Here is a 21,189-nt window from a genome sequence, read left to right as displayed (position 1 = left end):
CTAAACATGGATTCTATACTTCGTTTGACATGTTTCTACAAACTGTAATATGACTTCTCGTCTGAACTTTTGCCTGGACTTGCCTGCGCATCGTGAGTTTGGATTGTGTTCTAAACGTGCAAAAACAAGGAGGTATTTGGACATAAATGATGGACTTTATCGAACAAATCAAACATTTATTGTAGAACTGGGATTCCTGGGAGTGCATTCTGATGAAGATCATCAAAGGTAAGTGAACACTTATAATACTATTCTGACTTCTGTTGACTCCACAACATGGCGGATATCTGTATGGTTGTTTTGGTCTCTAATTTTATTTTATTTTCTTTCACCTTCATTTAACCAGGTAGGCTAGTTGAGAACAAGTTCTCATTTACAACTGCGACCTGGCCAAGACAAAGCATAGCAGTGTGAACAGACAACACAGAGTTACACATGGAGTAAACAATTAACAAGTCAATAACACAGTAGAAAAAAAGGGGAGTCTATATACAATGTGTGCAAAAGGCATGAGGAGGTAGGCAAATAATTACAATATTGCAGATTAACACTGGATTGATAAATGATCATGTACAGGTAGAGATATTGGTGTGCAAAAGAGCAGGAAAGTAAATAAATAAAAACTGTGGGGAAGAGGTAGGTGAAAATGGGTGGGCTATTTACCAATAGATTATGTACAGCTGCAGCGATCGGTTAGCTGCTCAGATAGCTGATGTTTGAAGTTGGTGAGGGAGATAAAGGTCTCCAACTTCAGCGATTTTTGCAATTCGTTCCAGTCACAGGCAGCAGAGTACTGGAACGAAAGGCGGCCAAATGAGGTGTTGGCTTTAGGGATGATCAGTGAGATACACCTGCTGGAGCGCGTGCTACGGATGGGTGTTGCCATCGTGACCAGTGAACTGAGATAAGGCGGAGCTTTACCTAGCATGGCCTTGTAGACGACCTGGAGCCAGTGGGTCTTGCGACGAATATGTAGCGAGGGCCAGCCTTCTAGAGCATACAAGTCGCAGTGGTGGGTAGTATAAGGTGCTTTGTGCTTTAGTGACAAAACGGATGGCACTGTGATAAACTGCATCCAGTTTGCTGAGAAGAGTGTTGGAAGCAATTTTGTAGATGACATCGCCGAAGTCGAGGATCGGTAGGATAGTCAGTTTTACTAGGGTAAGCTTGGCAGCGTGAGTGAAGGAGGCTTTGTTACGGAATAGAAAGCCGACTCTTGATTTGATTTTCGATTGGAGATGTTTGATATGGGTCTGGAAGGAGAGTTTGCAGTCTAGCCAGACACCTAGGTACTTATAGGTGTCCACATATTCAAGGTCGGAACCATCCAGTGTGGTGATGCTAGTCAGGCATGCGGGTGCAGGCAGCGAACGGTTGAAAAGCATGCATTTGGTTTTACTAGCGTTTAAGAGCAGTTGGAAGCCACGGAAGGAGTGTTGTATGGCATTGAAGCTCGTTTGGAGGTTAGATAGCACAGTGTCCAATGACGGGCCGAAAGTATATAGAATGGTGTCGTCTGCGTAGAGGTGGATCAGGGAATCGCCCGCAGCAAGAGCAACATCATTAATATATACAGAGAAAAGAGTCGGCCCGAGAATTGAACCCTGTGGCACCCCCATAGAGACTGCCAGAGGACCGGACAGCAAGCCCTCCGATTTGACACACTGAACTCTGTCTGCAAAGTAATTGGTGAACCAGGCAACGCAGTCATCCGAAAAACCGAGGCTACTGAGTCTGCCGATAAGAATATGGTGATTGACAGAGTCGAAAGCCTTGGCAAGGTCGATGAAGACGGCTGCACAGTACTGTCTTTTATCGATGGCGGTTATGATGTCGTTTAGTACCTTGAGTGTGGCTGAGGTGCACCCGTGACCGGCTCGGAAACCAGATTGCATAGCGGAGAAGGTACGGTGGGATTCGAGATGGTCAGTGACCTGTTTGTTGACTTGGCTTTCGAAGACCTTAGATAGGCAAGGCAGAATGGATATAGGTCTGTAACAGTTTGGATCCAGGGTGTCTCCCCCTTTGAAGAGGGGGATGACTGCGGCAGCTTTCCAATCCTTGGGAATCTCAGACGATATGAAAGAGAGGTTGAACAGGCTGGTAGTAGGGGTTGCGACAATGGCGGCGGATAGTTTCAGAAATAGAGGGTCCAGATTGTCAAGCCCAGCTGATTTATACGGGTCCAGGTTTTGCAGCTCTTTCAGAACATCTGCTATCTGGATTTTTTGTAAAGGAGAACCTGGAGAGGCTTGGGCGAGGAGCTGCGGGGGGGCTGGAGCTGTTGGTCGAGGTTGGAGTAGCCAGGCGGAAGGCATGGCCAGCCGTTGAGAAATGCTTGTTGAAGTTTTCAATAATCATGGATTTGTCGGTGGTGACCGTGTTCCCTAGCCTCAGTGCAGTGGGCAGCTGGGAGGAGGTGCTCTTGTTCTCCATGGACTTCACAGTGTCCCAGAACTTTTTGGAGTTGGAGCTACAGGGTGCAAACTTCTGCCTGAAGAAGCTGGCCTTAGCTTTCCTGACTGACTGCGTGTATTGGTTCCTGACTTCCCTGAACAGTTGCATATCGCGGGGACTGTTCGATGCTATTGCAGTCCGCCACAGGATGTTTTTGTGCTGGTCGAGGGCAGTCAGGTCTGGAGTGAACCAAGGGCTGTATCTGTTCTTAGTTCTGTTCTTAGTTCATACAGGTATTACTGGGAGGTGGAGAGGGATGGTGACGGGGCTTTCATTGGTGTGGCGTACAAAGGAATGAAGAGGAAGGGAGGGGAGAGTGACCGTAGGATTGGACACAATAAGGAGTCCTGGTGTTTAGTCTGCTATGATAGTGGTTATAACTTTTACCATAATGGAGTCATCAGATACAGCCGACCAGATACCTTTCCTGTTTCTAAGAGAGTTGGGGTATATCTGGACTGGCCAGCTGGTACGTTGTCCTTCTATAGTGTGTCCTCCTCTGGTACAGTGACACACTTCTACACAGAACACACCACATTCACTGAACCCCTCTATCCTGGGTTTATAATGTACACCTCCGACTACACCTCATTGACCCTGTGTCCGATAGATGACAAAAACATTCAGAGGTGAGTCATAGCGATGTTTCATCATTTGTTTTCCTCTTGAATCATTTCTACAATTAGATTAGTAGTAGTGGTGTGTTTTAATGTGTTCTGTTGGACCTACAGACAGTTAGATTAGTAGTAGTGGTGTGTTTTAATGTGTTCTGTTGGACCCACAGACAGTTTGATTAGTAGTGGTGTGTTTTAATGGGTTATGTTGGACCTACAGACAGTTAGATTAGTAGTAGTGGTGTGTTGGGTTCTGTTGGACCTAGAGACAGTTAGATTAGTAGTAGTGGTGTGTTTTAATGTGTTCTGTTAGACCTACAGACAGTTCGATTAGTAGTGGTGTGTTTTAATGGGTTCTGTTGGACCTACAGACAGTTAGATTAGTAGTAGTGGTGTGTTTTAATGTGTTCTGTTGGACCTTCAGACAGTTATATTAGTTGTAGTGGTGTGTTTTAATGTGTTCTGTTGGACCTACAGACAGTTCGACTGTGCCTACCTAGTTAAATGTCACCATCAGTATTGACTTTATGGAAGGTGACTTAGTGGGCAATGTCACATTTAGGCAATGCAGCCTACATTGGGAGCTGTCCTGTCACCCTTTATACACACTTTGTACTGCTTATGAAGACTGTATGTATGCTATATAAAGCCTTTATAAGTTGTATTTAGTTTAATCACAGTCTATCCTTCTGCTTTACCAAATCCAGAGACCATGGTGGAGAGAGTTGTATCAAGCCTGGACCTGAGAACACCAGAGACCATGGTGGAGAGAGTTGGACCAAGCCTGGACCTGAGAACACCAGAGACCATGGTGGAGAGAGTTGGATCAAGCCTGGACCTGAGGACACCAGAGACCATGGTGGAGAGAGTTGGATCAAGCCTGGACCTGAGAACACCAGAGACCATGGTGGAGAGAGTTGTATCAAGCCTGGACCTGAGAACACCAGAGACCATGGTGGAGAGAGTTGGATCAAGCCTGGACCTGAGAACACCAGAGACCATGGTGGAGAGAGTTGTATCAAGCCTGGACCTAAGAACACCAGAGACCATGGTGGAGAGAGTTGTATCAAGCCGGGACCTGAGGACAACAGAGACCATGGTGGAGAGAGTTGTATCAAGCCTGGACCTGAGAACACCAGAGACCATGGTGGAGAGAGTTGGATCAAGCCTGGACCTGAGAACACCAGAGACCATGGTGGAGAGAGTTGGATCAAGTTTGGACCTGAGAAATGTGAGTGTTAACAGATAATTGTTTATGACTCAAAATATTTTTAAATGTTCATTACAGTTGATTCCCAGGCAAGGAACACAATTATGACCTATTTGGTCAAAACAAACTTAAAGGTAGAGTCAGCGATATGACGTAGATGCAGAAAGTAAACGGCATCCGCAACAACTTAGAGGGTTGTAACACGATGCTAAACTTCTTGGCTGACACTCTGTTAGAGGGTGAAGAGAACATCCTAGGATCCAGCAGAAATCAGACCCCAACATCTACAAAACACGGACCAGAACGATGTTGTTTCCTGCTTCCACAAACATTCATTAATATAACACTAATGTCAGATTATGGTATCCTAATGAGTGTACATTCTGAGACTGTTGCTTAGTTTTATTCATTTTTATTACAAGTCTATTTAATAATTATGAATTCATTATTACATTGTCAACTTTAACCAACTACTTTTGACTTCAGGGATTCCTCAGAGCTGTAAGACTTGTGACCATGTTGAGGTAAGTCATAATGTCAATTATTACTTTTACATACCTGCAGGAGTCAGGTACAGTCTCAATGCCAGATGTGTACTGACCAACCATTCATACTGGGATATAGACAGTCCTGTGATCTGCTTTAGTAATATAAACACAGTCTCAAAGCCAGGTGTGTACTGACCAACCATTCATACTGGGATATAGACAGTCCTGTGTTCTGCTTTAGTAATATAAACACAGTCTCAAAGCCAGGTGTGTACTGACCAACCATTCATACTGGGATATAGACAGTCCTGTGTCCTGCTTTAGTAATATAAGCACAGTCTCAAAGCCAGGAGTGTACTGACCAACCATTCATACTGGGATATAGACAGTCCTGCTTTAGTAACAGTACTGTGTTCTGCTTGTAGGCATGCAGGATTTTAGCTGTTGTCAAATTTTGTCTTTAGACAGTTTAATTGATAAATCAGCTCGGGGATTTGAGCTTGCAACCTTCCGGTTACTAGTCCAGCGCTCTAACCACGAGGCTACCCTGCCGCCCCGGCCCTAATGAGGTGGACTGGGGAATATGTTGGAATGGGCATCTTTTACACATGTTTGGCTGTTTGGGGTTTTAGACTGGTTTCTGTTCAGCACTTTGGGATACCAGCATTCCATGTAACATTGAATAAATATATTAGGTGAGTTACTTTGGTTTAATTGGCCAGTTTCCCAGACACAGATTAAGTCTAGTACTGGACCTAAAATATCTTTCTTTCTATTGAAACTTCCACTGATCTGTGTCCAGGAAACAGGCCCCATATGTATTACTGACATGCTTGTCCTTGTTCAGGACTCCACACACTGGCTTCAGATTGAACCCTTGACTTCCACTGTCCAGGGAGTGACAATGTTCAGGTAAAATAACTACTTGTAACATTTCATTCCACCTGCTAGTGTATTTCCCCATTACCTTTGGGAATAGTCTTCTAATCCAACCTCTCCATTTGACCATTGACCTTCTCTACCATATCTTGTTGTTGCCCTCAGACACAGGACACCCAGAGGGAGTTATGAGTGCACAGTGTCTGGGCTCCGCTGGCTGTGTGAGAGAGATGTCATTCTGAAGTATCACTTCAGGAACTGGGAACCCTACAGTCAACTTCGGAAAGACATGCAGTACACACAAGGTGGTCCATTGCTGGACATCACTATGGAGTTAGGTGAACTGGAGGAAGTTCATCTGCCACACTTTGTCTGTTTAGGTAAAACCATATAGAAATAGTATTCAGAAAGACATTTCCATGTAACTGAGTTTCACTTCCTGAATGAATGAATGAATTAACTATTCTGGGAGTTTGAGTTTACTGTGATCTGGCTCTGCATATTCTTTGTCTTTTAGTTAGAAAGACATATTGTATTATTCATCCATCTCCTTTGTATTGTGTTGTTCAGGGACCAACCCTTCCCTGAGGAATGAGATGAAGATTCTTCATGTAGAGGAACATGGAGTGTCTTTTGAGGAAGTGCATGAGGTCACCAGATTCCATGTTAAGATTCTTCATCCCAAATTCTCACCCATCTCTGTTATACTGAGGTTACTGTCTTGGAACGTAGATGTCCACTGTGATGTGGTCCTCTATTTGGCAGTAAAAAGGTCAACAGTCATTTCAAGGCTGTACCTGCTCCTCAGAAACTCCAGTCAGAAAGAGGTGAGCCACTATCACTGAAGTGACAACAGTATGTTGAAACTTACGGAAGGAAAGCTGATAGTTTGTTGAAAATCTCTTGATTACAAAGACAACATGCAGCTCTGTGAGAATTCTATTTCTGTCTCATTCATTTGAAGAGCCAGTAGACAGCACTCTTCCCTCTGGTCGAGGGAGAACTCAATGCCCCTGGGCAGTGAAGGGGAGATTGCCCTGTGTAGGTTGCTGTCTTTCAGATGGGACGTTAAACGGGTGTCCTCTCCATGGTCACTGAAGATCCCATGGCACTTATCGTATGAGTGTTAACCTCGGTGTCCTGACTCTCCATGGTCACTAAAGATCCCATGACACTAATCGTAAGAGTAGAGGTGATAACCCTGGTGTCCTGACTCTCCATGGTCACTGAAGATCCCATGGCACTTATCGTATGAGTGTTAACCTCGGTGTCCTGACTCTCCATGGTCACTAAAGATCCCATGGCACTTATCATAAGAGTATGGGTGTTAACCCCGGTGTCCTGACTCTCCATGGTCACTAAAGATCCCATGGCACTTATCGTAAGAGTGGGGATGTTAACCCCAGTGTCCTGACTCTCCATGGTCACTAAAGATCCCATGGCACTAATCGTAAGAGTAGGGTTAACCCCGGGATGTCCTGGCTAAATTCCCATTCTGGCCCTCATACCATCATGGCTACCTAATCATCCCCAGCTTCCAATTGGCTCATTTTCCCCCTCTCCTCTCCCCTGTAACTCTTCTCCAGGTCGTTGCTGTAAAAGAGAATCTCTTCTCAGTCAACTTACCTGGTACACCTTTAAAATAATATCCTGGTACAATAGGGATCGTAAAACAAAAAAAACATTTTTTGTTGTTGACAAAAATGGATTGCTCAGTGAGCTGCATGTTGTGTGAATTACGAGACTACATTGTTCTGACTGACTACTACATTGCTCATTTTGTAGGCTGTTCAGGAACGGGAGAAAAACCAGGTGTCCAAAGGATTTTCAGAATTCGTCCTGTCAAGTCCAAACGGGTCCTTAAAGCTGAACAGTTGGTTTGCGTTCAAGAATCCCCGCTCCACTTCCATCAATCCAGAGGTGTAGTTTTATCAGGCTGAGGACATGAATCTGTCATATTGTATATGAATAACTGGAATATCATTCTATTTCACTCTGTTGTCTCAATCGTTGCACCATATGGCCTCCTACAGAAGATTCAGCTGTTACCTGCAGACACCACACCAAGCTGTTGTCAGATGATAATGGGAAACACAGGGGTGGATATTGAGATGGAGTTAATCGGGGATGATGAGAGGACAGTATGGAAATCAGTGGTATCAAAAGGTAAGTAATACTATACATGAACAGTATGTCAATCATCAATGTCCTTTTCTAACAGATGCTATTAAAATGTTTTATGATATTTTCTATTGTTTGTTTTTCAGATGTGTACAGCAACGACTCTCATTCAACGAGTAAGTTTGTTTTGTGGACGAGTTTTATAAAATGGGTTATAGAGCTAACATCTCTTCAAGTTTGGATGAAGGACACTAATGAAGGTCTTCATGAGTCGTGTTCAGTGGGGTGATGAAGACCTTCGTGAGTCGTGTTCATTGGGGTGATGAAGGTCTTCATGAGTCATGTTCAGTGATGAAGGTCTTCATGAGTCGTGTTCAGTGGGGTGATGAAGGTCTTCATGAATCATGTTCAGAGGGGTGATGAAGGTGTAATGATATAAATTCTGACAAAGGCACTGTACATGAGGCCTTGTCTTTGTAGAAAGTTGAATCTGTGCTTGAAATGCGATACTTGACTGAGGGAACTTCCAGATTTTGTATGTATTTTCAATAGACTGTTGACAAAACATTACAATTAAATCCATCTTAATCCCACTATGTAACACAATGGAAATGACTATCAGAGGAATGTTAACTGGAGAGACTATTAGATGTAGAAACAGCTGCTGTTAACCCTAAAACCATATTAATTTAATTCACCCCCCTTCAGCATTAACACTCTCTGGGATTCCTGCTGAGGAGTTTCTGAAGAAACACAGGGCTGAACTCATTCAGGGAGTCAAAAACCCAATGCCAATAGCAGATGATCTGTCGTCAAAGAGCATGATTGGTGATGAAGAGTACTCCAGAATAAAAGCTGAAACAACTGAACAGGAGCGAATGAGAGAACTACTGAACGCAGTCCTCCCTAAAGGACCAGAAGTGATGGGAGCTTGTCTCAAAGCTCTCAGTGAACATGAACACCATCTTGTTAAGTACTTGAGTGAATCGAGGTAAGACCAGTTTCTTTTCTCCCTCCCTTGAATATGTGGAATGATTAAATATAGGTCAAATAAAAACATAGCTACCCAGATCAAAGAGAAAGTATTTTTCAAAACGGAAGCATGTTTTTGTGTTGCTGCCTGTAATAAATTACTCTTATCATAAGACCATTATCTAATCATTATCTCATCATTATCTCATCATTACCTCAGGTGTATCATAGGTAAATTATTCCATCATTATCTCATCATTACCTCAGGTGTATCATAGGGCCATTGTCTTATCATTATCTCAGGTGTATCATAGGGGAATTATCTCATCATTATCTCATCATTATCACAGGTGTATAATAGGGCCATTATCTTGTCATTATCTCATCATTATCTCGGGTGTATCATAGGATCATTATCTCAGGTGTACCATAGGACCATCATCACATCATTATCTCAGGTGTACCATAGGACCATCATAGGGCCATGATCTCATCATTATCTCAGGTATATCATAGGGCCATTATGTCATCATTATCTCAGGTGTATCATTGGACCATCATCACATCATTACCTCAGGTGTATCTCAATCCTCCTTCTTCTCCATACTTTTTGATCTCCCTCTTCCCTTCTCCTCCATCCTGTCTTGTAGCACCTAATCTGAAGATACTGAGGCCTGTCTCCTAGTCTGTGGACAAAGACACTTCTCCACCTAATCTGAAGATGCTGAGGCCTGTCTCCTAGTCTGTGGACAAAGACACTTCTCCACCTAATCTGAAGATGCTGAGGCCTGTCTCCTAGTCTGTGGACAAAGACACTTCTCCACCTAATCTGAAGATGCTGAGCCCTGTCTCCTAGTCTGTGGACAAAGACACTTCTCCACCTAATCTGAAGATGCTGAGGCCTGTCTCCTAGTCTGTGGACAAAGACACTTCTCCACCTAATCTGAAGATACTGAGGCCTGTCTTCTAGTCTGTGGACAAAGACACTTCTCCACCTAATCTGAAGATGCTGAGTCCTGTCTCCTAGTCTGTGGACAAAGACACTTCTCCACCTAATCTGAAGATACTGAGTCCTGTCTCCTAGTCTGTGGACAAAGACACTTCTCCACCTAATCTGAAGATACTGAGGCCTGTCTCCTAGTCTGTGGACAAAGACACTTCTCCACCTAATCTGAAGATGCTGAGGCCTGTCTCCTAGTCTGTGGACAAAGACACTTCTCCACCTAATCTGAAGATACTGAGGCCTGTCTCCTAGTCTGTGGACAAAGACACTTCTCCACCTAATCTGAAGATACTGAGGCCTGTCCCCTAGTCTGTGGACAAAGACACTTCTCCACCTAATCTGAAGATGCTGAGGCCTGTCTCCTAGTCTGTGGACAAAGACACTTCTCCACCTAATCTGAAGATACTGAGGCCTGTCTCCTAGTCTGTGGACAAAGACACTTCTCCACCTAATCTGAAGATGCTGAGGCCTGTCTCCTAGTCTGTGGACAAAGACACTTCTCCACCTAATCTGAAGATACTGAGGCCTGTCTCCTAGTCTGTGGACAAAGACACTTCTCCACCTAATCTGAAGATACTGAGTCCTGTCTCCTAGTCTGTGGACAAAGACACTTCTCCACCTAATCTGAAGATACTGAGGCCTGTCTCCTAGTCTGTGGACAAAGACACTTCTCCACCTAATCTGAAGATACTGAGGCCTGTCTCCTAGTCTGTGGACAAAGACACTTAAGTGATTTTAAGGGAAATGTTTGTTTGTGCTATTCTTTTAACAAATGTCTGTGTTTTATTCATGTGCTGTTCTGTAAACTAATTTGTGTGTTCATGCAAGTGGCTGACTGTACAAATCCTCACAAACAGTAGATGTAATTTGGCAGTAAGGCCAGACGTTGGTTTGAGAACGAGATATCTCAGTTTCAAGGTCTCATCTTAGAGAGAAGAAGACTGGTGACGTGTTGGTCTGTCCAATGCTATGAACCAGTGTTGGTCGGTCACATGAATGAAGCAAACAGTAATGATTCATTAATTATGCTAAATCATGCAAATTTAGCTTGTCTGTGTATAGCCATATATGAGAGAACTGCTGGGTCTGCCCAGGGAGAGCTCCTGATTGACATCTGTACTGTTGTTCATTGAGTTGGGTCTGACCAGGCATAGCCCCTGATTGACATGTGTACTATGGTTCATTGAGTTGGGTCTGACCAGGCATAGCCCCTGATTGACATGTGTACTGTTGTTCATTGAGTTGGGTCTGACCAGGCATAGCCGCTGATTGACATGTGTACTATGGTTCATTGAGTTGGGTCTGACCAGGCATAGCCCCTGATTGACATGTGTACTGTGGTTCATTGAGTTGGTTGGAACCTCTCAGCTCACTGACAATAAATAATGATTCATTTAAGATTGACTTTGAGTGTCACTGTGAGGCTAGTCAAAGATACACACCACCACGTTGTCATCTTGACCTTCCTTAGATTTTTTTAACGGATTACAACTCCATCTGTCTGAAGGAAGTGAGGAAATGGACTCACTGAGAGGGGGAATCGCTGAGAGGGCAGAGAAGGCACGTGACATCACCGACATGGTGTTGAGAAAAGGAACTGAGTCGTGTTCCAGGATGTTCAAACTTATTGGGGAGCTGGACCCCTGTCTTTGGATAGAGCTTCATATCAACAGTTGTAGTCAACCCCTGGAGGTGGGGAGACCAGGCAGAGTAGACAGGCAGGATGGTTCAACATGTTCTTGCTGTCTGTTGCTTAAATTCAGGGTCACAACAATGTACAGAAAATGTCAATCAAACATGACCACTATAATAACAAACTTACTGAAGGACCAACCACACAGCCTCTCTCCTTCTGCAGCCTTCTGGACATGTGGATCTTCTAGCAGGAGGGTCAGTTAGGTCCAACCACACAGCCTCTCTCCTTCTGCAGCCTCCTGGACTTGTGGATCTTCTAGCAGGAGGGTCAGTTAGTCCTCCACTAGGTACCTAGCTGGACCCCTATCTAGCAGGAGGGTCAGTTAGTCCTCCACTAGGTACCTAGCTGGACCCCTATCTAGCAGGAGGGTCAGTTAGTCCTCCACTAGGTACCTAGCTGGACCCCTATCTAGCAGGAGGGTCAGTTAGTCCTCCACTAGGTACCTAGCTGGACCCCTATCTAGAAGGAGGGTCAGTTAGTCCTCCACTAGGTACCTAGCTGGACCCCTATCTAGCAGGAGGGTCAGTTAGTCCTCCACTAGGTACCTAGCTGGACCCCTATCTAGAAGGAGGGTCAGTTAGTCCTCCACTAGGTACCTAGCTGGACCCCTATCTAGAAGGAGGGTCAGTTAGTCCTCCACTAGGTACCTAGCTGGACCCCTATCTAGCAGGAGGGTCAGTTAGTCCTCCACTAGGTACCTAGCTGGACCCCTGTCTAGCAGGAGGGTCAGTTAGTCCTCCACTAGGTACCTAGCTGGACCCCTATCTAGCAGGAGGGTCAGTTAGTCCTCCACTAGGTACCTAGCTGGACCCCTATCTAGCAGGAGGGTCAGTTAGTCCTCCACTAGGTACCTAGCTGGACCCCTATCTAGCAGGAGGGTCAGTTAGTCCTCCACTAGGTACCTAGCTGGACCCCTATCTAGCAGGAGGGTCAGTTAGTCCTCCACTAGGTACCTAGCTGGACCCCTATCTAGCAGGAGGGTCAGTTAGTCCTCCACTAGGTACCTAGCTGGACCCCTATCTAGCAGGAGGGTCAGTTAGTCCTCCACTAGGTACCTAGCTGGACCCCTATCTAGCAGGAGGGTCAGTTAGTCCTCCACTAGGTACCTAGCTGGACCCCTATCTAGCAGGAGGGTCAGTTAGTCCTCCACTAGGTACCTAGCTGGACCCCTATCTAGCAGGAGGGTCAGTTAGTCCTCCACTAGGTACCTAGCTGGACCCCTATCTAGCAGGAGGGTCAGTTAGTCCTCCACTAGGTACCTAGCTGGACCCCTATCTAGCAGGAGGGTCAGTTAGTCCTCCACTAGGTACCTAGCTGGACCCCTATCTAGCAGGAGGGTCAGTTAGACCTCCACTAGGTACCTAGCTGGACCCCTGTCTAGCAGGAGGGTCAGTTAGTCCTCCACTAGGTACCTAGCTGGACACCTATCTAGCAGGAGGGTCAGTTAGTCCTCCACTAGGTACCTAGCTGGACCCCTATCTAGCAGGAGGGTCAGTCACTCCTACACACATTCAACATAAATGTATTTTATGAATACATTGTACAGTGTTGGCCTGTTAGAGGTTCATGAGAGAGACTGAATATCAACACAACCACCTCCGTCTATCAGCAGTTTTCTCAGTGAGAGCCTCATGTCTGGAACACATTGACCATTGACAGACATAAGGACTGTTAACCTGTCACTCCTTTACCAATGACTTGAGAGTGTCTGAAGGACATATAAGGAGCTGTGTGACCTGTCACTCCTTTACCAATGACTTGAGAGTGTCTGAAGGACATATAAGGAGCTGTTAACCTGTCACCCCTTTACCAATGACTTGAGAGTGTCTGAAGGACATATAAGGAGCTGTTAACCTGTCACTCCTTTACCAATGACTTGAGAGTGTCTGAAGGACATATAAGGAGCTGTTAACCTGTCACTCCTTTACCAATGACTTGAGAGTGTCTGAAGGACATATAAGGAGCTGTTCAACCTACGTTGATCTACCTGCCCAGGGACTGCAGTTAAACTAGCTAGCTGGCTAAATCTGTCACATTTACAGAAATGATGATTGATGTGAAGTATCTCTGTCAAATACATTTTCAATAAATGACAGGAAAATTAATGGAATGTATTTGTCTGTGCGTGTCTATCTCTGAATGTGTGTTGGTATCTGTGTGTGAATGTGTCTTTGATTAGTGTGATTCGTTCAATGTCACTTCACATTATAAATAGTCTATTTTTAACTTCCTATGCTATACATTATAATCAATATTTTTGGGGGGTTTGCAGAATCATTGTCTGTCATTGGTTACCCATCCTATCATGTTACCATAACAACACAGATATGACCGTCTTGCGTCCTTCTGCCGAACCTGGCTGTTGTCACACTGCCCTCTGCTGGTACCACTGCAAAACATCACTCAATAAAATCCTGATATAAAATAATACAAAATGCATTTTTACCAGGTAGAAAATGAATTTATGGGCTGAATTCTGGCATTAAGTGTATGAAAACGTTACATGATATAAATGTGAATATATAATATAAATGTATACATGTTGAACCAGCCCACTGTGTTAAAAATAGGAAGTACATTTATAAGGAAGTGAAGGAAGAAATGGACAATATCGGTAGAAGAAAACTGTTTCTAAGGTTTGTACTGTACCGTTCTTTTACAATTTTATGCAGACAAGTGTTTCGGAGAAGTTAGGCCATCGCACAGAGGTAAGACATCCACAGAATTGTTAAATTATTACAATACTGATTTCAACTTTCAATAAAGATTATTTTATACTTCCTTTCATTGAGGCTGATTCATATTGATCAGCCTAGTCAATATGACTCAATGTTATATTATAGTCTACAGGGCTATGAGGTAGGTAGGGTTTGGGAGATTGACTGCACATGAAGGTGATTATTTTTCTTGGCGCTCTTTCACTTCCCGGAGGAAGACGTGTATCACGTAAACTAGTTTCTTTGAAAAATAAAAGTCATTCTCGTCAATTCGGGCGATTTTTCACAGTCAGATTTAGTTTTTTCCGAGATCCCTGTGGTTTTGAATGCGACATTAAGTTGATAAACTCAGAAAGGTGGTGATCTGCTTTGCTCACTAGTTACCACATCCACAAAGTCGGAAGGGTCCGCCTACCCGACCAATCAGATGAGGGAGTGTGATGACGCATTCGCTTACCCGACCAATCATATGGCTGCGGGAAACGCTGCAATCTCCAAATGGTACATCTCGAGTTCATGTTTTGAGGACCAAATAACGAAAACATTCAGGAACAAGAACTGGCAACGTCACTAAAATTCATAACATCAGGAAAATACAAAGGTTTTGGCCAAAAAATTAAGTGGGCGTTTTTCTTTTTTTCGATAACTAGTATTTAAATGATTAGAACAACTGTTTGTTTTTTACGCACTACAAAGCCTTGACAAGAATGACGCGCTGGGCCAGCTATTTATTGTTTCTGCAGTAAGGATTCACCCTCTTCATAGAATTATTGTGTAATTTATCTGCAGGTAATCGTTGTTTTGAGCTCAAAAAGCACCTCGTAGCTGTATGTAAACCAGGGAGCGAAATGAACGGCTCTTTCACCGATACAATTCGGTTACCGACGTTCACCAAAAAGATCCGTTCAAAAACAACCTGTCGTTATTGAACGACCCATCTCTAGTTGAAACAGGAAATATTTGTATAAGGAAGTAGAGGAAGTAACGGACGTTATCGTCGAATAAAAATGTTTCAGATGTTTGTAGCTTTCTTTTACAATGTAATGTAGAAAAGTATTTTTGAGACGTTAAGTCATCATAAAGAGAGAGATGATTTAGGGGTTAAGACATCCGCCAAGTTAATACAATATTGATTTAAACGTTCAATAATTATTATTTTAGGCTTATTTACATTGGTATTGATTCATAGTGATTAGCCTAATCAATAAGATCCAATGTGATGTGAGAAAGGCTTACGGTGCTATGAGGTATGGTGTTATTGTTGTCGGTGAATGACAGCATATTAAGGTGATTATTATCTGACAAACTGGCTCACGTTCACTTCCTGAAAGGAGACGTGCATCGGAATTATGTGTAGCCGTCATTAAATCAAATAGTTTGTCTCGTCAAGTAAATGTGACGTTCAACAATGTGCATATTAACTATTTATATGTAGGGCTAAATCAAATATTAAGTTAAAACTTTCTGGTGACAGATCAGGAAGGCGGTGGTCTGTTTGGCGAACTGCAGATGCGCTCGATATAACGTCACCGGCTCAACTATGCGCGTTGTGAACCCCGGGTTGAATCATCAGCACGCCTTTTCTCAGAATGAAAACCCCGGTGCGCCGGGCGAGATAAACGGATCGCAACTCAAATGAACTCAAGCAGAACATGAGTCTCTTCACTAAACCAGGGACGTGCAACTGGCGGCCCGCAACCAATAATAAAAAACATTGTTTTGGAACTCAGCCTGGGTCTCAACTTCCTGTTGACCGTCAGAATAATAGAAAACACACGGTGCAGTTTGTAAATGTGGTTGAGCATCAGCAGTCAGTCTATTAGCCCATGTTAGCTACATGTTTTTAGATTGGTAAATTAGTCGAGCGGCTAAACTTGTAGTAAGCGTGGTTGAATTACCAACCGGGGTGGGGCCCGTTGATCATCAGTTAACATATTAAAAGCTGGTAAAAATTTGCCTCCACCCAATGGCAACATGTCCCCATGGCAACACGAGTAGAATTATCTGTAAAACTGAAAATGTTTTCTTTGAATTGCAGGAAGTTAGAGTTAGAAAATTGCTATTTCATTTTCATGCAACATGGTTATTGATATACATGGCAACATGTGCAGTAGAAAGGGGGGGGTGGATGATTGTGGGTTACTGATATACATTTGTATTTATTCATTATTAAATGATTAAAAGTCGTAATTAAAACTATAATCATTGATTCCAAAACAAAAATAAAATATAAACCATCATAAATTATGTTCAGTTAGTTTTTCCTTCTATATATTGTCTGGTAAATGTTGCCAGGAGTTGGTGACGTTTCAAATAGGCCCAACTTGTCCATCACTAGTCTCCCTAGACAGGCAGGTTCCCTCCCATAATGGACCAATGTTCCTGCATGCAAGCAAAGATTGTCTATTATATTGAGAAGATACTCAAGTGACCACTCCAACAATGGAAATGCATGGCCTCAAAGATGGCAGGCAGGCGGGAGGAGGTGAGATCCGGTGGGAGCATCTAGCCGTTATAGCCTCTGTGACAGCATGGGCAGTGCCATTGAGGGTGTCTCCATTTTAAAGTAGTCCATTTTCTTCTTCATTGGCTGATTGCTCCCAACTCATAGGAATCCCTACCCAGTTGACTTCTTTAAAATGGTGGGAGGCCATGCTAAAACAGATTATATCCATGAGTCCTCCATCTCTATGACAACAGGATAGAGGATCTACTCCGCCCTAAATCTGTCCTTGTGCGATGAGCCCTTTTTTTTGTATGGAGGTCTTTTCTTTGTGTAAATGTCACCTTTATTTAACCAGGTAGGCCAGGAGAGAACAAGTTCTATGAGAGTGTGGAGTTCTATGAGGCTTATTAGATCTAATAGAAGGTTTGTAATGTTTAGGCTGTTACAGATGTACTGATATAAGTGGATGGATGTTGCATTCCGGTGTTATATGATTCTGATGATTTGTCTCCATAGAAGGTTTGTTTATGGTTCTACGGTTGTGGCTTGATGGAGTAGAGCTGTAGGCCTACAGCTCCATCTAGTGGTTGAGTTGGGGACAACATATGTTCACAAATGTAGCACTTTGGCTAAGCCTAACCCTTTCCTAAGCTTAACCTCAGTCTCCTGTGTTAGTGTTAGTTCTCCTCTTAACCTGCTGCCTTAGTTCTCCTCCTAACCTGCCGTGTTAGTTCTCCTCTTAACCTGCCGTGTTAGTTCTCCTCCTAACCTGCCGTGTTAGTTCTCCTCCTAACCTGCCGTGTTAGTTCTCCTCCTAACCTGCCGTGTTAGTTCTCCTCCTAACCTGCAGTGTTAGTTCTCCTCCTAACCTGCCGTGTTAGTTCTCCTCCTAACCTGCCGTGTTAGTTCTCCTCTTAACCTGCCGTGTTAGTTCTCCTCCTAACCTGTTAGTTCTCCTCCTAACCTGCCGTGTTAGTTCTCCTCCTAACCTGCCGTGTTAGTTCTCCTCCTAACCTGCCGTGTTAGTTCTCCTCCTAACCTGCCGTGTTAGTTCTCCTCCTAATCTGCCGTGTTAGTTCTCCTCCTAACCTGCCGTGTTAGTTCTCCTCCTAACCTGTTAGTTCTCCTCCTAACCTGCCGTGTTAGTTCTCCTCCTAACCTGTTAGTTCTCCTCCTAACCTGCCGTGTTAGTTCTCCTCCTAACCTGTTACTTCTCCTCCTATCCTGCCGTGTTAGTTCTCCTCCTAACCTGTTAGTTCTCCTCCTAACCTGTTACTTCTCCTCCTATCCTGCCGTGTTAGTTCTCCTCCTAACCTGTTAGTTCTCCTCCTAACCTGTTACTTCTCCTCCTATCCTGCCGTGTTAGTTCTCCTCCTAACCTGTTAGTTCTCCTCCTAACCTATCTCTATCAGATTATCCATTATATTGACCAGGTACTATAGTATAGGCTATATCAGATTATCCATTATATTGACCAGGTACTATAGTATAGGCTATATCAGATTATCCATTATATTGACCAGGTACTATAGTGGCTGCTCTATCAGATTATCCATTATATTGACCAGGTACTATAGTGGCTGCTATATCAGATTACCATTATATTGACCAGGTACTATAGTGGCTGCTATATCAGATTACCAATTATATTGACCAGGTACTATAGTATAGGCTGTATCAGATTATCCATTATATTGACCAGGTACTATAATGGCTGCTATATCAGATTATCCATTATATTGACCAGGTATCTATAGTGGCTGCTATATCAGATTATCCATTATATTGACCTGCTACTATAGTGGCCGCTCTAACAATTAAAATGCCTTAAAAATGGAAGGCAGTTGAGAGGAAGCAAGATCAGGTGGAAGCATTCTAGCCAATGAGAGGGCAGATCAGGTGGGAGCATTCTAGCCAATGACAGGGCAGATACACGCGTGTGAAAAACGGTTTCCACTAGTTACTACAGCCACAAAGTCCAAATTAGCTTTTTCGTAAAATGACTACCTTTTTTTGTCTTAATTAAAGGTCATGCTTAGGCACAAGGTTAGCAGACTGGTTAAGGTTAGATTTAAAATCCTATTTAAAAAAATATATATTATTCCGATATGAAGTGTTTTTTTATCAAAGTTGCCGGGCTGTCATGTGTCCAATTTATATCAGTGCACATGTAACAACCCCGATCACTACAAAACTTCTATTTGATCAAATAAACCACATGCAGCAAATAAGCCATAGGTTTTTTTTTGCTGACCAAATTCACCACTCTTTCATTGACCTCCATACAAAAAATCCTCTATTGGTGGAAGTGATTCTTCCACCAAATTACCCTGTCGATTCACCTCTTCCTCTCTGCTTATTGTAAACATCTCTGCCGGACACAAAGTAGTAGCTGGCCAGTAAGATGGGAAAACACAGGAGAAATATAACTCATGAAATATAACTCAAGTGGCCAGTTTCCATCATCCTCCTTAATTAAACCACTGCAAATGTTTTGCCTTTGTAAACTTTGGTTTCGTATCACAACGTCAGACAGAATAATCTGAAGGAAGTCCGTTCTGGAGTGTCTGTCCTCTCTCTGAGAGAGATAAGACAGATCAGGAAACATGTATCATGTATTTATCGACTTATTTTAGTGCCTAAACTATCTCCATTTATACTTCCCGTTCAGTTTAAAACTGGTTCTGAGGCTTGTTGTGGGCGTCCGAGAGGAAAAACAGAGAACACCCAGAGACTCTCATCTTTCAATGTGGTCATAAATCAAAACTCGGCAAAAAAAAGAAACATCCCTTTTTCAGGACCCTGTCTTTCAAAGATAATTAATTCATAAAAATCCAAATAACTTCACAGATCTTCATTGTAAAGGGTTTATAAACACTGTTTCCCCATGCTTGTTCAATGAACCATAAACAATTAATGAACATGCACCTGTGGAACGGTCGTTAAGACACTAACAGCTTACAGACAGTAGGCAACTAAGGTCACAGTTATGAAAACGTAGGACACTAAAGAGGCCTTTCTATTGACCCTGGAATAACTCCAAAAGAATGATACCCAGGGTCCCTGCTCATCTGCGTGAACGTGCCTTAGGCATGCTGAAAGGAGGCATGAGTGTGGCTGTCCACGTATAACAACACCTGCACAGGATCGGTACATTCAAACATCACCTGCGGGACAGGTACAGGATGGCATCAACAACTGCCCGAGTTACACCAGGAACGCACAATCCCTCCAGCAGTGCTCAGATTGTCCGCAATAGGCTGAGAGAGGCTGGACGGAGGGCTTGTAAGGCCTGTTGTAAGGCAGGTTCTCATCAGACAATACTGGCAACAACGTCGCCTATGGGCACAAACCCACCGTCGCTGGGCCAGACAGGACTGGCAAAAAGTGCTCTTCACTGACGAGTCGTGGTTTTGTCTCACCAGGGGTGATGGTCGGATTTGTGTCTATCGTTGAAGGAATGAGCGTTACACCGAGGCCTGTACTCTGGAGTGGGATCGATTTGGAGGAGGAGGGTCCGTCATGGTCTGGGGCGGTGTGTCACAGCATCATCAGACTGAGCTTGTTGTCATTGCAGGCAATCTCAACGCTGTGCATTACAGGGAAGACATCCTCCTCCCTCATGTGGTGCCCTTCCTGCAGGCTCATCCTGACATGACCCTCCAGCATGACAATGCCACCAGCCATCATACTGCTCGTTCTGTGCGTGATTTCCTGCAAGACAAGAATGTCAGTGTTCTGCCAAGGCTAGCGAAGAGCCCAGATCTCAATCCCATTGAGCACATCTTGGACCTGTTGGTTCGGAGGGTGAGGGCTAGGGCCATTTCCCCCCCAGAAATGTCTGTGAACTTGCAGGTGCCTTGGTGGAAGAGTGGGTTAACATCACACAGCAATAACTGGCAAATCTGGTGCAGTCCATGAGTAGGAGATGCACTGCAGTACTTAATGCATCTTGTGACCACACCAGATACTGACTGTTACTTTTGATTTTGACCCCCCCCCCTTTGTTCAGGGACATATTATTCCATTTCTGTTAGTCACATGTCTGTGGAACTTGTTAAGTTTATGTCTCAGTTGTTGAATCTTATGTGCATACAAATATTTACACATGTTAAGTTTGCTGAAAATAAACGCAGTTGACAGTGAGAGGACATTTATTTTTTTGGCTGGGTTTAGTTTGCCAAACCGTTCTGATGCTACGTAACATTGTGTGAGAAACCCTATTTTTTTGGGATGTCTCATGGTCTGAGAAACACCGCTCTAGCTCTGCCACCTTCCACCGCAGATGCTGAAGGGCGATATCGGCGGATGGTGTGGATTGAGACGCAGCCCATGCAAAAATCTTTTTTTCCGATGAGGATTGTTTTATGATAATTTGATTTCCGCGGGAGAGCGACCATTGTAGGCTAAGGGTTTTTAAATTCATAGATGGAGCTATGGATGCTAGGACTGACCATACATGATATCAACATTAAATTGTCACGCCCTGGTTGAAGTTTATTGTGTTTGTCTTTATTTATTTGGTCAGGCCAGGGTGTGACATGGGATTATTGTGGTGTGTGTTGTCTTGGGGTTTTGTTAGGTAT

At 43.7% G+C, this 21,189-nt stretch overlaps 1 protein-coding gene across 3 annotated transcripts in view; it reads left to right on the top strand.

Annotated features, from left to right (window-relative positions):
* Window positions 1–2,716: 2,716 nt before the first annotated feature.
* Window positions 2,717–21,189, top strand: part of LOC135536317 (NACHT, LRR and PYD domains-containing protein 1 homolog) — a 29,825-nt gene continuing 11,352 nt past the window's right edge. The window contains exons 1-11 of one of the 3 annotated variants that reach the window (XM_064962674.1): window positions 2,717–3,086; window positions 3,779–4,302; window positions 4,768–4,805; window positions 5,617–5,681; window positions 5,814–6,028; window positions 6,219–6,475; window positions 7,434–7,568; window positions 7,682–7,814; window positions 7,916–7,945; window positions 8,478–8,760; window positions 9,392–9,855. In XM_064962674.1, the coding sequence (XP_064818746.1) occupies window positions 2,752–3,086; window positions 3,779–4,302; window positions 4,768–4,805; window positions 5,617–5,681; window positions 5,814–6,028; window positions 6,219–6,475; window positions 7,434–7,568; window positions 7,682–7,814; window positions 7,916–7,945; window positions 8,478–8,760; window positions 9,392–9,398 (2,022 nt within the window). In that variant the 5' untranslated portion in view covers window positions 2,717–2,751 and the 3' untranslated portion in view covers window positions 9,399–9,855. Of the gene's footprint in view, window positions 3,087–3,778; window positions 4,303–4,767; window positions 4,806–5,616; window positions 5,682–5,813; window positions 6,029–6,218; window positions 6,476–7,433; window positions 7,569–7,681; window positions 7,815–7,915; window positions 7,946–8,477; window positions 8,761–9,391; window positions 9,856–21,189 lie in introns of those variants that run through there. The other 2 variants (XM_064962673.1, XM_064962675.1) reach the window with 2 other exon arrangements.

The sequence above is a fragment of the Oncorhynchus masou genome, unplaced genomic scaffold (genome assembly GCF_036934945.1).
Source record: "Oncorhynchus masou masou isolate Uvic2021 unplaced genomic scaffold, UVic_Omas_1.1 unplaced_scaffold_594, whole genome shotgun sequence".
Classification (NCBI taxonomy): domain Eukaryota; kingdom Metazoa; phylum Chordata; class Actinopteri; order Salmoniformes; family Salmonidae; genus Oncorhynchus; species Oncorhynchus masou.
The sequence above is the reverse complement of the archived record's forward strand: the minus strand, read 5'-3'. Positions and strand labels throughout refer to the sequence as shown.